This window comes from Mauremys reevesii, linkage group 23 (genome assembly GCF_016161935.1).
Source record: "Mauremys reevesii isolate NIE-2019 linkage group 23, ASM1616193v1, whole genome shotgun sequence".
In the NCBI taxonomy this organism is placed as follows: Eukaryota; Metazoa; Chordata; order Testudines; family Geoemydidae; genus Mauremys; species Mauremys reevesii.
In genome coordinates, this window is record NC_052645.1 from 11,228,354 (window position 1) to 11,243,020 (window position 14,667).

The 14,667-nt window shown below is 52.2% G+C and overlaps 1 protein-coding gene across 7 annotated transcripts in view; it reads right to left on the bottom strand.

The window, feature by feature from the left end:
- PTPRU (protein tyrosine phosphatase receptor type U) overlaps positions 1-14,667 on the bottom strand; it is a 327,477-nt gene that overhangs the window by 113,299 nt on the left and 199,511 nt on the right. For all 7 annotated transcript variants that reach the window (XM_039511303.1, XM_039511302.1, XM_039511300.1 and 4 more), the window contains one exon: positions 8,873-9,181. In XM_039511303.1, coding sequence (XP_039367237.1) covers positions 8,873-9,181 — 309 coding nt within the window. The remainder of the gene's footprint in view (positions 1-8,872; positions 9,182-14,667) is intronic.

The following is a 14,667-nucleotide window of genomic DNA, read 5'->3' on the forward strand; positions in this document are numbered from 1 at the left end:
TTCCAGCGTATCTAGATGGGCCAAACACAATGCCCAGGCAATGTTCACACTCCAAACACAATTGTGTTGTTGCAACCAGGTCACAGCACTCTGGATGGGTCACAAGAAACACAACTGACCTGTGTTCATAGAGGAGCTTATCCAAGCCAACCCCGTGTGTGCACCTCCACCTGTCCTATGCTGTATAACCATGTTTGTACCAGTGCCTTCTGGGAAAAGCTGGGCAGCCATCCCACAGCGCCTCAGGAGCAGGGGATTCCAGGCATCTTTCGGACCGCCACGGTAAGAGGAGGCAACTGTTTTTTATACGGAACGACTCAAGTAGAGGAGCAACCCTCCTGCCTCCTTCCCAACGGCATTTCCACCTCAACAAAAAAATCCTCTCTTTGTTCTTTTCCACGCCGTACCCGGCAATTTCTTTTCCAGTGATTCATCCAGGAACATCCAGCCTTCCGCGGCGATATACAAACAGGGATATGCAAATGAAGTTTGCTTCATGTCAAAAAAGCCAAAATAAAACACAATCCAGGGTCCTATTATTCACAAGCCTTCACCGCCCTAGTTAATTGCACAGGCGCTTGCTTGCTACAGATTTCCAGCCTATTTTTTAATAAGAATCCTGGGTTGCTCTTAGACTTGGAGGGCGGGACAGATACAGGAGGAGAGAAACTCTTTCCAGTTACAGTTTTTAAAAGTTTACAACGTGGTGCTTGCTTGGGAAAGCGACTCCGTGAAATGCGTCCTGGGGCTCCAGGATTATGGTATCTCCGTCTTTCCAGATCGGATGTGCCCAGCCTACATGACTATTACTATTATTACTTATTATTATTTGCATGTCTACACTGCAAAAAAGGGTCTGTTTTTAACTAGGGTTAGTTCCTTAGTTCAAATAGCAGTGAAGACGTGGCTTTTAACTCAAGTTAATGGTTCAAGTTCTAGTCCAGGCTCCCCTATAGGCTTTAACTCCAGCTGTTAACCCAAGTCAAAAGCCGAGTCGCCGCGTCTGCACTGCTCTTTTAACATGGGCTAGATAATCTGAATCAGGAAGACGTGTTTTTGCAGTGTAGACATACCCAGAGTACGAGCCAATCCCTGACCCAAAGAGCTTGCAGTCTAAAGAGACAAGAGAAACAAGCACAGAGAGATGATGTGATTTGCCCAAGGTCACAGGGGCAGGTCTGTGGCAGAGACAGGAATACAGCCCCAATCTGGTGCCTACCACTGGATCATGCTGCCTCTCTAGAAGCCAAGCCGGGGTCTTTCTTCTCATGCAGCATCACTAGCAACAGAACTTTTGCTGGGCCGAATACTGTACTCCCGTGTAACTCAGCTGAAAAAATTTCCCCCATCAGGAAGGAAGCCGGCCCGTCATCTTCAGCGTGACTGCAATTGGAACGTGCTTAACAAGTCTGACGACGATGCATTCCCTGGAACAGAATCCAGCTCGCTCACCAAGGCCTGAGCTGGCTCTGCAGGGCTCCCAGGAATAAAAAGCAGCAGAGACTTATCTCAGCCACTAACATCCGCAGATCTAACTTTGGATACACGCCGGGGACGGATTTGCTGACTGAGAAGGGGCTATTTTTACATAGGCACTTTCCAAACCTTTTTCTGCTAAGGTTTTAACATGAAAAAACATAACAAAGCCACCAAAAATCTGAATGTGTTTCTACTCGATGCTGGTTTCAAACCCGGGAACTGCATTTCATGCACAATCATGAGCTAATTTAGATAAATCGGACAGATATGTAAGTGAGACAAATACACATGTATAATTTACAATAGATCCACGCTCATACAGAGATTTATTGATCCCTTGAAAGGGAGAGACTGTATATTGTATCAAGTTTCACTCAAGGGGGAAGAAAAAAAAAAAAGTCTGGTTAATCCATGTCTGGTGAAAAGCAGCTGGAGTGATTACAGTACAGCAAGGAAACAGCTGGAGCTACTGTATTACAGCACAATAAGAAAACAGCTGGAGCCATCACAGCATGGTAAAAACAGCTGGAGCAATTACAGATCAAAAATAAACAGCTGGGTGTGCTGAGGTGGGCGCAGATACATCAGGCAGGTTCAGAGCAGGGTTTCGGGAAGGCGGCTGTAGGGTTGGGTGTAGGAAGAACGGCTATTCCTGTGGTCCTGGTACTGCAGGACTCAACAGATCTGGGTTCCAGTCCCAGCTTTGCCACAGATGCCTTGTGCACGTCATTGAATCGCTTTGGGCTTTAGCACCTTGCCCTCGGTACAGTGGGAATGAGCATCCTTCCTTTGTCCACTTAGACTGGAAGCTCTTTGGGGCAGAGCCTTTCATTAGCTGGACAGACAGCCCTTAGCACCAGTCTGAGTCGGGGGCCGTACGGTGCAGCCATGGAATTAATAATGACAGCCTCAAACTCTGGCACGCTGAGGAGATTGCTTTTACGTCGCGACGTCTGCTCATTATAGCGGGTGTTCTGGGGATATAGCGAGGCAGTCACAGGCAAAGAGACCTAACGTCTCCATCATTCAAAGCAGGGGTCAGCAACCTTTCGGAAGTGCTGTGCCGAGTCTTCATTTATTCACTCTAATTTAAGGCTTCGTGTGCCAGTCATACATTTAAACATTTTTAGAAGATTGTTTTGTAAAAGTCTATAATATTTAACTAAACTATTGTTGTATGTAAAGTAAATACGGTTTTTAAAATGTTTAAGAAGCTTCATTTAAAATTAAATTAAAATGCAGAGCCCCCTGGACCGGTGGCCAGGACCCGGGCAGTGTGAGTGCCACTGAAAATCAGCTCGCGTGCCGCCTTCGGCACCTGTGCCATAGGTTGCCTAACCCTGGTTCAAAGGATGGTCTCCAGAACTCAGCCTCTTCTTGGACAGCAACTAGACAGGATGTCCCGTTTCTGTGGAGCTTGAATCTGTGATGCTGAGGTTTTACTTGGCTGGGTCACGATGGATCATCGCCTTTTGCGGACTCCTTCTCCCAGCCCTAATGGAGTAGGCTAAAAAGAAAGGCAGCTTCCCAGCTGCTTTGCGCACTACCAGTGCTTAAACATTTGTGCATGTCAGAAGACGGCCCATGGAATGACCATAAGCCCCCGCCTACGGTCTAACCTGAAACTTCACATTAGGGCTGGTCGGGAAAAGATATTTTCCCCCTATGGAAAATAATATTCTTTTACCTCCAAAATTTCCTATGAAAAGTTTTTTGTGTTTCTTGTTGCAAATCAAAGACAATTCAGCTTTCAGCCACCAAAACCAGACCATTTTCTATGTTAACCTGGAAATGTTGACAAGTTGGCTGCTGATGAAGATATTAATACTTTTGTTTAAAAAAAAATCCCACAACCATTGTTTTTGACAAAACCTTGTTTTTCTACAAAAACGCTGGTCACTGAGAAGAACTTTGTCGTCTCTATACACCATAGCCTGGGGCTAGAGCGACTCCCAGCCCGACCGAACAGTGGGGTGTGGATTAAGAGTGAAGTTTGAAAATGCCCAGGAAGGAACCAAGTGTTGCAACAGCCTCTGCCATTTTTGTTTTCCTTGCTACGCTTCCTAGACAGGCGGATCCGATAAACCTTCCTTGGAGTCAGAGCCAATGCACTGGGCTTCCACAGTCTGCAAATTAAATACTGTCCACTAATACTGTCCTTAGTAATTACACGTTCCTCCAGGTTAATTGCTAATACTTGAGGCTAAAACATATCGCGGAGATTAATTACCTTGTAACCTGCCGTTGTAAACTCTTATGCTAAGGTTACAGTTTGGAAGACAGGCACAGGCAGCTCGTTCCCTTGTGACTACGTCGGTACCTATCCTGTTCTTGCTTAGATTAGGTTAGCTCTCATGCTGTTGCTTAGAGAGACCACTGAATAGGTGACGCACCCTCAGGATGTTCTGACCTGCACCAAATCTGGAGTAATTACAGGGTAGGATGCCAGTGAGGGGCAGGGAGCTGTTGATGCTCTCCGGCCAGCATGTTTTAGGTCTTACACATTCTGTTCGTGCTTAGGCAACTTAACTGTAAGTGATGGATGAACCTCAAAAGGTCCAGGTTCAGAGGCAAACCCAAAAGCTTGTAATGGCTGGAAGAGCCTTCTCCTGCCCCTCTGTGCAGCCCAGACGCTCCACTTCATCCAGGGCCTTTCTCGGCAGGAGTCACTCCTGAACGTCCTGCTGCTTAAGCCCCTGTCCCTTGCCGTCCTTGCGCAGCTCCCAGCAGGATCTGCAAAGCTGCTATGCACCAGCATGACCGGGTGCAGCTCTCCACATCACCGGCCCATGCATGCCTGCTCAGTCAGTGCTAAACACGTACCAGGTGAGGATGGACATGTCGGAGACATGGATTTAAGCAGGACCCTTACTGCTAATAAGGTTCTCCCCTTTGAGTCCTTGCTCCGGCGGCTCCACTCATATAGCCAGGATCCAGCTAGCATCCAGCGCCTGTAACTAGGGGGCTGCCCGGTAGCACCCTCAGCCACGCCACATGGATCTGCCTGGCGCCCCCTACCCCATTCCACTCTTTACGTCTTGTCTTCTTAGGCCCAACACTTTGCACCTGCACAGCGCAGGATCAGGCCCTCATGCAACCAAAGCCACCATTACTGCACGCCCAGCAGGTGGCAGATTCCTGGTGCATGCAGCCCTTTCAGCCGTCCGAGTCCCTCAGCACATGTGGGGGGCTGAGAGCTGGGTAGCGAGAAGGGAGTTGGCATAATGAGTCATTAGTGGAAGTTACCTTCCCTGAGCTCCCATGGGACACCGTACAGCTCCTGTGGCTGGCTCCTGAAATACTGTACCAGTTCCACTTCATTAGAACACGGCTCTGTCTTGGATTTCATGTCACATTATCTGGATCTTCAGAGCTCGAAATTAACTTTGTAGGGCTAGACTGCTCAGCTAATCCCTGCCTGGCACCGCGGGAGAGAGCAGGGAAATGGATGCTGAATGTCAAGCCAACGCTTCCTGCTCGATTAGGCTGCAGCGCTGGGAAGTGGCAGGAACCCGGTCTCTTGGGACGTTGAAAACTCGACTGGATAAAGCCCTGGAGAATATAGGGAAGGGGCCAAAGCTGAAATACCAGCCGTGTTAGTCTGTATCCACAAAAACAACAAGGAGTCCGGTGGCACCTTAAAGACGAACAGATTTATTTGGGCATCAGCTTTCGTGGGTAAAAAACCCACTTCTTCAGCTGCATCTGACTCCTTGTTATTAAAGCTGAAACACTGGCCCCATTAAATGGCAAAGTTCCCTCTGACTTCAGTGCTGCAATAGTCAGGAGTCCTGGGATGGTCTAGATCCTAGGAACTCAGCCTGGGCATTGGGCCACTCTGCATTTCCCATCTTTCTAAGAGGGAGGGAAGTGCCAGCGAGCTGCTGGAGACATAGGAGTGGCTGAGAACCACTGCTTTAGCCGACCTGCTGGGAATAGTTTTTTTCCATCTCTAATTTCTGGTGGCTGCTAAGAGGCAGCCTCTCTAGCAAAGCACCAGCATGAGAACGGGGACTTCTCCGGAGGCACAGAAACTATTATTTAACATGCCACGGGCAGGCCAGCCCAGTGGCTCAGCATCAGGGGGACGAGCTAGGTCTCGACACAGGGCAGTCAGGTTCCAGTGCTGATGGCAGGGCCTCTTGTCCCCAGGGCTCCGACCACACTGGGAGACTTTGGCTTTTCCGGCCTCAACGCGCTTTGAGACAAGAGTCACCCGCCCACCCGGTGATACCTGCCCCGAGCCAGAAATCTCAGCTCCCTGGAACGAGGGCGGGAGGGGAAGAGGCTGCCTAGCCTGGTGCAGAGCTGGGGTCAATGTACAACAGCTCGGGTGGGGGTGACGTAAGGGGGCCCCGATGGCTCCGTAGTAACACCGCCGACAGCGTGTACGGACCCAGAGCGGTAGAGACTTGGGGTTTCACACAGACTCCAAGCAAGGGGAGGGAGATGAGCGAGACCTGCCCTGGTGTCCTGCCAGCAAGAGCAGCACTGGCTCCCTCTCAGAGGATGCAGCCCACGGCAGTGCTGAGCCTCGAGGTCGTGTCTGTCTTGGGCCAGGGCTGGGAATGACGTGAGAGAATTTGTGCACAGACGGTTTGGGAAAACACTTTCCACCAGGAGCCGGAGCTTGCTGCGCTCTCAGCCACACACACGGGTCATCCGACGAACAGCAGGCAGCTCATTCACATGCTACGAAACCACGCGGCCGTGCTCTTGTTCCGGCCAGCTAAACAAAGCCGATAACCGAGGCAGGCTGACCTCTGACTCTTTATTGCTGTTAATAATTACCTTACGGGGGCTTAATTAATTAGTGTTTGTGAGCCTGGGGTGAAAGGGGCTGCCTAAACACTAGGTACTAATTATTTTAATTATTATGATTGCTATTAGGCTTCGATTCCCTAACAAGAAGAACAAAGACCAAGGATGTTCGGTGCTGAGAACAATCTGGTTGCCAAAGGAGAAATGCGACAAAACTAAAAATTCTGATGGAGAATTGAAAAGCGCTGCCTGGTTGTCTTGGTCCTGCCAGTTCTAAGGCCATGCACAAGGTTGTTACGCAAAGCGGTGGTGGAAAGTGCCACTCGGCACAAGTCAGGGTAAGTGCGAGATGGAGCCCTCTGCTCTGAAAGGCACACACCCGCCCCCGAGCACCAGCCCCCTCACCTGAGGGAGCACGCGGCGAAAAGGACCGGGACGGGGGTGGAGGATGGGCTTGTGTAGGGTTAAGCACCACCCTGCTCCCAGTAGTGAGGTGATCCTCTCTTCAACCTCACTCCTGCTACCGGGCAGAATAACTTGGTGCTCACGCAGCAGCGCTCTTAGGAGTGCAGGATTGGGCCCCAACACGTGCCCTGTCCTGCACAGTAGGTTTTACCTACCACCCGGCCACTACCTGCGCTTGGAAGCAGAACTAGAGCCCTTCCATTGAAAAGACACAAATCAGAACAGCCAGGCCGTCGGGCGCCGCCCAGCATGGAGCGACCCACTCCGGCGCTCAGTCCGGACAGGGACAGACTGCACAGGGGGAGGCGATGGCTGAGGGACGACTGTAGGGCAGGAAGGAGAGAGGCCGAGCAGTCTGCTCGAGCCAGGGGTTGTGGGTGTGTGAGAGTCCTGCTAACCAGTCCGAGCTGGCTAGCTTAGCGATGGTGTATTAACAACAGGTATTATCCACACCACAAATAGCACTGAGCACACATATTACTGTAGTCCCATTGCTCAATTTGGCCTATACCTTTACTATAATCCCGTTCTCTTGTGCTAGCTGTCCCACACCACCCTGCATTAGCTGAAGTAAGCTTTAGCTTAAGCAGACAGGAAAACCATCCGGATCAGGACACAGGATCATTTTACCACAGCGAGAGGAAGGGAGTTGTTCTCACAGGGCAACACTGGAACATCCCCAAGGAACAGGACAAGGTATATGATTGTTCTACCCTAGGACAGACCTAGCAGGTGCCTTCACGCGCCTGGGTACCCGCAACATACGTGTTCAGAACAGCGAGATAAGGGGTACCAGAAAAACAAGGCAAAAAGCCGACTGGTTAAATCTAGTTTCAGATGGCGCACATAGTACCTCTTAACTGTAAACCGGCAGGGCATAAAAAGATGGCTTCAGCACCTGCTATGCCAGGTGAGTGTGGCCAGGCTGCACGAGAGGGCTTCCCAGAGACCGCTGTTGTATACAACCTCTCTCCTGTACCGGGCTTAGAGCAATCAAGCTGACTGACGCTGGTTATTTGGTCTCCAGAATATATTTCAGAATGAACAGAAGTGTGGTCAAGCCTCTGACCATCCAATTTATCAACAAATCCCCTCTTCTGGTAGCCACTTCCAGCTGTGGGTGAATTCCCGAACGGCGGTGCTTTATTCCCGCAGGCTGGAATCGCCCCAGGGAGCCCCTTCCCCCCGCCACGGGAGGATTCTGCTGAGTGGCAGCGCAGGGGAAGAGACACAGATGGACTATGGAAACTCAAGGCTGGTGAGGCAACGATACAAAGCTGTCACCTACCCTCACTGCCCGGAGTGGGAGTGACCGGGGACACACATGGCTTTCCATTGGGATTTCAGCACCCCTCTCGCTCTCCCTGGTCCCTCTTTTCCTCCATCGCTTTTGCCGTCTCACTTTCCCTGCCATTGCATGGTCCTTCTGTCTGTCTCCACGCATACCCTACCTATCCATCCATCCCCTGCACTCCCACTATCTAGCTATCCATCCCTCCCCAAACATCTCTGGGGTTTCTGCAGTCCAGGCCCCAGGCCCCTACGTGTCTCTCTCAAAACACTTTACCCTGCATCCTATTCACTGGGCCTCCCGAGCTGTTCGCTGATCTTTCCCTCCCCTGCTGCTGGAAATGAGTTTTCACCAAGACTCCCCTTTCCTCGGAGCACCTGCCCACTCCCAGCACTGCCCATCTGCCATCCTTCCAGACCTTTGTGCTTGCAACATCCCTCCCTGAATCCCTTAGCCATGCTCACTGCGGGTGAAATTCACGTCAGCCGCATACGTGTGAGTCCCTGGGCTATGTCTGGGATGGGCCTGGGGAGCTGAAGGCCATGCCCACACGCCGGGGCCAGGGGATGGGACCGCACTGCACACCTCCAACCTCAGAGCTGCTACTCCAGACTATGGACTGGAAGAGTGACCACAACCCCACTGCATGGCCTATGCACATATCACAGAGCCCATCCCCTGCACTGCCCCAGTCACCACACTCCCCGCCTGCATGGGCTGGCTCAGAGGCCTTCTCCGCCGCACAGAGGGGCTATGCAAGGGTCCCTCGGTGCCCTCTCTGCGTGCTCTCCTGCCCTGCCCCAAGCTGGGGCTTACCTGGTGCAGAGGCAGAAGGAGAGGGCGACCCAGCGCACAGGGGCAGCAGCTGGCACTTACCATCCTCGTCCGTCTGGAATATCATCTCCTTCCCTTCCTTGCGCCCCTCGGGGTTGGAGAGGATGAGCTTCACGTGGACGTTCTTGTAGGGCAGCAGGTTCTTGATGGTGTAGCGGTGGACGTTGTGCTCCATCTTCATGCACTCCCGGAAGGTCTGGTTGTGGCTGGTGCCCACGAAGTAGCGGTAGCAGAGGGAGACCGTGTAGGTGTGGCAGCGTGTCAGGTTGTAGCCCAGCGGCTCCCACTGCAGCGTCAGCTGCCTGGACTGGATCTCAGAGAAGGCCAGGCCTTTGGGGGCCCTCATGGGCTCTGGCAGGGAGAGAGGGAGAGAGGCGTGACACAAGGGAAACCATCCACCAGGAAGGGCAACGGGGCTAAATCTGCGGCAGGACCCGAAGGAAATGAATTTGGTGAGCCCCAGCTTTGATCCTAGTGAATGCCAGGCCACGGTGCAGCCCGATTGCTCAGGAAGATCCAGGTCTAGCAAAGCAGAGCCTGGATCCTCATTGACACGAAGGCCCCTCTACACCACTCTGGGCAACATAAAGGAGACAAAGCAGGTGTAAACGTAACTTACACCCAGTTAAGGTCTCTTTACACTGCCACAGTGATGTAAAGGACCTTAGTGTAAACGAGAATCAGGCCCTAGATGAACAGCTCAAATAGATAAGAACGAAAGAAAGAACTTGTGTGATGTGACTTTGGGCACATCACTTCACCTTTGAGTTTCCCCATCGGAAATGTGGGGATGCTCATCCTCCCCGGTCGTGAGTCCTCGCCATCCCCTCACCTTGACTTCCTCCAATGGAGGGTGACCAAGAAAGGCAGCTAAGCAGCCACTGGCTGTTCTGGCACTTCCATACCAGAAGGAGAAGTCCCAAAATACCAGCAGCCAGGTTATTCTCTTTGAGCCTGATTCTCCACTGCCCTGCACCCTGGGCTATCACTTACACCAGTGCAAAGGGAGCGTAACAAGCTGCCGGATCAGACCATTCATGCACTATGCTGGCGTAACGGCTGCACAGGGGGAAGGAGAATCAGGACCAGGATGCTCCTTGCAGACCGCATGGAAGTTCGCTCAAGAGAACCAGTTCCCGCTAGAGAATCCCAGTGCAACCTTCCAGACTGGAGAGAGGCAGGTGAGGCTAAACATCAACTGCCCAGCCCAGCTCAACCAGACCCCAAAGCCCTCTGCAGGTCGTCCATCAACGACCCCGTTCCCTGGACCATATTATAGCAGGCATCTCACGGGGGTTCACCATCTCCTACAGGCTCAGTCATCAAGGAGGACCATTTGAGCATGCCCCACACAATCCCATTTGCAGAGAGGGTGAACCCTGTGGGGCATGGTGTCTTCCTCCTCCCTCCTTCCACCCCCGCACCTGAGGGCTGTGTTCTTTCAGGAGGTCTAAACTCGTCCCAGGGACTCACCGAGCGTGGCCGGGGGTGGGGAACGGAAGCACACAGACAGGTCTTTCCAGGCAGGCCCCAACCAATACCCGTAATAGGCCTGTGTGACCAGGGACCTCACCTTTCTATCAGGCCGGCGTCGGGCTCTCAAAAGGGCATCGACCCGGCCAGAGGGCCGAGTTATGGGAAGAAAGTGTTTCCCCAAACCATCCGTGCACAAATTCTCTCATGTCATTCCCAGCCCTGGCCCAAGACAGACACGACCTCGAGGCTCAGCACTGCCGTGGGCTGCATCCTCTGAGAGGGAGCCAGTGCTGCTCTTGCTGGCAGGACACCCGGGCAGGTCTCGCTCATCTCCCTCCCCTTGCTTGGAGTCTGTCTGAAACCCCAAGTCTCTACTGCTCTGGGTCCGTATACGCAGTGCCGCCGCAACCATCGGCAAGAGGCGCCAGACAGGGAGAGAGCAGTTATGCCTTGCCTGGCCACAAGGAGGCGCTCCAGCAGTAACTAACTCTTTTCAACCAACAGGCGGACGAGGACCGGACCTGCTCATTGCAGGCAGGGGACAGCTATGCCGTTATTGCGGTGGACTTTGGAAGTCCACAGAGGCATCATATCATGGGGGGGAGGGATAACTCAGTGGTTTGAGCATTGGCCTGCTAAACCCAGGGTTGTGAGTTCAATCCTTGAGGGGGCCACTTAGGAATCCGTGGCAAAATCAGTACTTGGTCCTGCTACTGAAGGCAGGGGGCTGGACTCAATGACCCTTCAGGGTCCGTTCCAGTTCTGTACAACTTAAAAATTTAATTTAAAACACAGAGCAAGGGAATTACTGTCCCTCTCCATGGACCTGACCTGCTGTCAGTAGAAAGACTCTGACGCTGTACGGTCTAGTTAACCGGCACCTGGAACGCTAACGTAACCAGTTAGTGACACCTGGAACCCAGTGCGTGGGAATCATCTTGATTCTGCCGGGACCGTCCTTCGTGCTGCGAGCCTCATTCAAGATATGATGGCTCCCAAGCCGCGTTCTGCAGCCCACTCTGCCAGGACGCAGGGCGACGCACCAACGTGTCTCAAGGAAGTTTTCCTACAGGCTGTCACCCTGCCTCATGCCGCCATGAGGCCAACGTGCAGCACAAACCTCCCAGCGTCGCCCCGAGGAACAGGCTCGGTCTGGCAGACCGGCTCACGCATGGAGTGTCCATTGCAAATTGGATATTTCAAGCCACCCGGTTGGTTCTGAATTTACAGCCCAAACAAGGGCATTGCTGTGCTGGCTGTATGTGCAGCATACCAAGCAAGAGACTGTATATGTCTATATAGACAGAGACAGTCCCTTTAAAATCCCACCTGTCCTGCAAGGGAAATCTGAGCCTGCACAAGGAATGCCACTGGAGAAATGACTTCCTGTAAGAAAGGCAGGGAGACTTTTAAAGGGCAAGGACTGTCTGAAGACAAGAGAATGAATAAGAACTATGTAATTACTGCCTACCCCCCCTCCTCCTGCTCCTGGGGAAAGCTGCAGGCTCCCTCTCCAGGAGTCACGAAAGCAGCATGACGGGCAGAGGCAGCTGGATAATCTAAGACCCTCGAAGGAGTGAAAACTCAAGTGTGCGTCTCACCCCACCAGGTGATGCTCATGTATTTATAGGGCACATTTGGGAGGCGTGATTTGCCGGTGTGACAAGACACAGTAGGGGCAGCGCGTGATTCCAAGGATTAGAGCATGTCTGGCCGGTGACCTCCTAGCCGGGCCCAAGGTCAAGTGCCTCTAGGCACCCTGGATATACAATAATCGCCCTGCAATGTGCCTCTGGGAGGCTCCCACGTCTGCTCTGGAGTGGATTCTTCGGATAGATAAGGGAAGCAGCAGCAATCTATCTCCTGGGCAGCATGGATGGGGCTGTGGGTCCTCTCCAGTCCTGCAATGGGGCAGCGGCAGCTCCCAATGTCGCTGCAACCTGGAACAGCAGGATTGCTGGCGGCCTGAGTGGGCCAAATTCCCAAGGGATTTCCCCAGGCAGGAATTTGGCCCGATCAGCATTGCTGGTTGTTGTTATGGAACATGAACTTCTGCCAGTGAAATAGCATCGTCCCTGTTCCTCAGGCATCTGGATTTACTTCCCACCCAGCTCTGTGACTGCCAGAGCCCGGACCCAACCCAGGGCTCTGGGAGTCTGTAGGTATCAGAGCTACCAGGTGAGCCAAGCGGCAGCCTCCCCTGTCTCGGCTGAAAGTTGCTCTTTGCAGCTCAAATCATCCAGGGGCTGGTGCTGAAACGCGGCCAACTCATTTCAGGGGTGAGTGAGCCCCGAGCTGTACAGCAAGGGCCCGCAGAGGTAACCACACTGTGCCACAGGCCTTGTCTGGATCAGCTGAGAGCCTTGCCACTTCGCGGGGGGGGCCAGGGGCCTCCTGGCACGCAGAGCCTCTGAACAGCACCCATGAATTCCAGCGTTGCACAGCTTTATCCAGGGGAGGTCTCACTAAAGCCACCCCAGGATCATTCCCGATAGGACACCCCCACCGCAGCAAAGCCTCTGTGGGGTGGAAACTTCTTGCCTTATCAAAGACAGGCAGAGGAGCCTGCCCAGTGGTGTTAATGAGCCCCGGAGAAGTGGAAACTCAGGCGGGCAAGGAACAACGCCGGCCTGTACCGCATGTCAGAGACAGCCATGGAGGGGAGGGCCGGGGATGCTCCCTGGGGAGCCCAACAGGGAGCAGGTGAGTCACCTCCCCACAGAGCCATTAATAGGAATGATGGGTAGCATTAGATAGAAGGGTGTTATCACCATCCTCATTCTCAAGGGCTGTGACTCACGCACTGCTCGCTGTGGGAGCCTGCAAACAGTGGCAGATGCTCTGAGCGATCTCAGTGCTCAAATTAGACCACGCGCAGCCACCGGAGAAACGTCGGGCTGGAAGGCACCTCGAGAGGTCATCTAGTCCAGCGCCCAGCGCTGAGGCAGGGTTACATCTGACTAGACCGTGCCTGGCAGGAGCTTGTCCAACCTGTTCGTAAAAACCTCCAAACCTTCCCAGGTAACCTGCCTCACTGCTTCACTATCCTTAGAGTTAGGAAGATTTTTCTAATATCCAACCTAAATCTCCCTTGCTGGAAACTCAGCTGATTCCGTCTCGTCCTACCCTTGCTGGCCATGGAGAACAACTCATCACCTTCCTTTAACATAGTTGAAGACACTCATCAGGCCTTCTCTGCTCTAGACTTAACATGCCCAATTCTTTCAACTTCTCTTCCTGGGTCAGGTTTTCTAAACCTCTCATCATTTTTGTTACTCTCCTCTGGACCCTAATTTATCCACATCCTTCTTGAAGCGTGGTGCCCAAAACAACACACAACTCCAGCTGAGGCCTCCCTGGTGCCAAGCAGAGCGAAAAAATTAGCTGCTGTGTCTTACACATGATACTTCAGCTGATAGACCCCGGAACGACCTTTGCCTTTTTCGCAGCAGTGTCACATTGTTGATCGACCCTGACCCCCAGATCCTTTTCAGCAGTGCAACCACCTAGCCAGCTATCCCCCACGTTGTCACTACGCATTTGATATTTTTCTTCTTAGATGTAGTACTTTGCTCTTGTCTTTACTGACTTTTTTCTTATTGGTTTCAAACCAATTCTCCAAGTTATCAAGATCATGTTGAATTCTAATCCTGTCCTCCAAAGTACTCGCAACCCCTCCCAGCTTGGAGTCACCTGCAAATTTTAAAAGCTTGCTCTCCACTCCATCATCCAAGTTGTTCATGAAAATCTTGACTAGCACTGGACCCGGGACAGACCCCTGCGGGGCCCCACGTAGCACGTCCTCCCTGTTTGACAGCGAACTGTTGATGACCTCTCGTCCAGTATGATGTGTTAACAAGTTGCGCTCCCCGCCATAGTAAGTAATAAGCCCTATTCAAACGCATCCAGCTCGCCTCTGGGGACTGAACCGTGGACTCCAGAGCTAGGAGCATGCACCTCTACAACTTGAACCTACGTCCTGCTAATAGGAACTGTACCTGGCTCATATCCTCTGGGGGTCAGGCACAAAGGGGGGGATGTGTGACACACTGAACAGTGGGTGGGATAAGCAGGGGAGCCAGGGAATACATTTCTGCAAGCTCTATCCCTAAGATTTAAGTAAAGGGCACAACCTCCTCCAATGTTAATGCAACGTGAAGATTGCAAATTAAGCACTCATGAATCAGATGATACAAAATGTAAGGCTGACCCCATAACCTTAACTCTGCCCCTCTTCCCACCCTACAACACAGCCTTTAAGGTGGTGCTCATGTATTATTCGTTCATATTATATTTGATTGCTGATCTGCTATATTTCACATCTGAGACGCTCTACCTATTCTCTAGTCTCCTGCAATTCT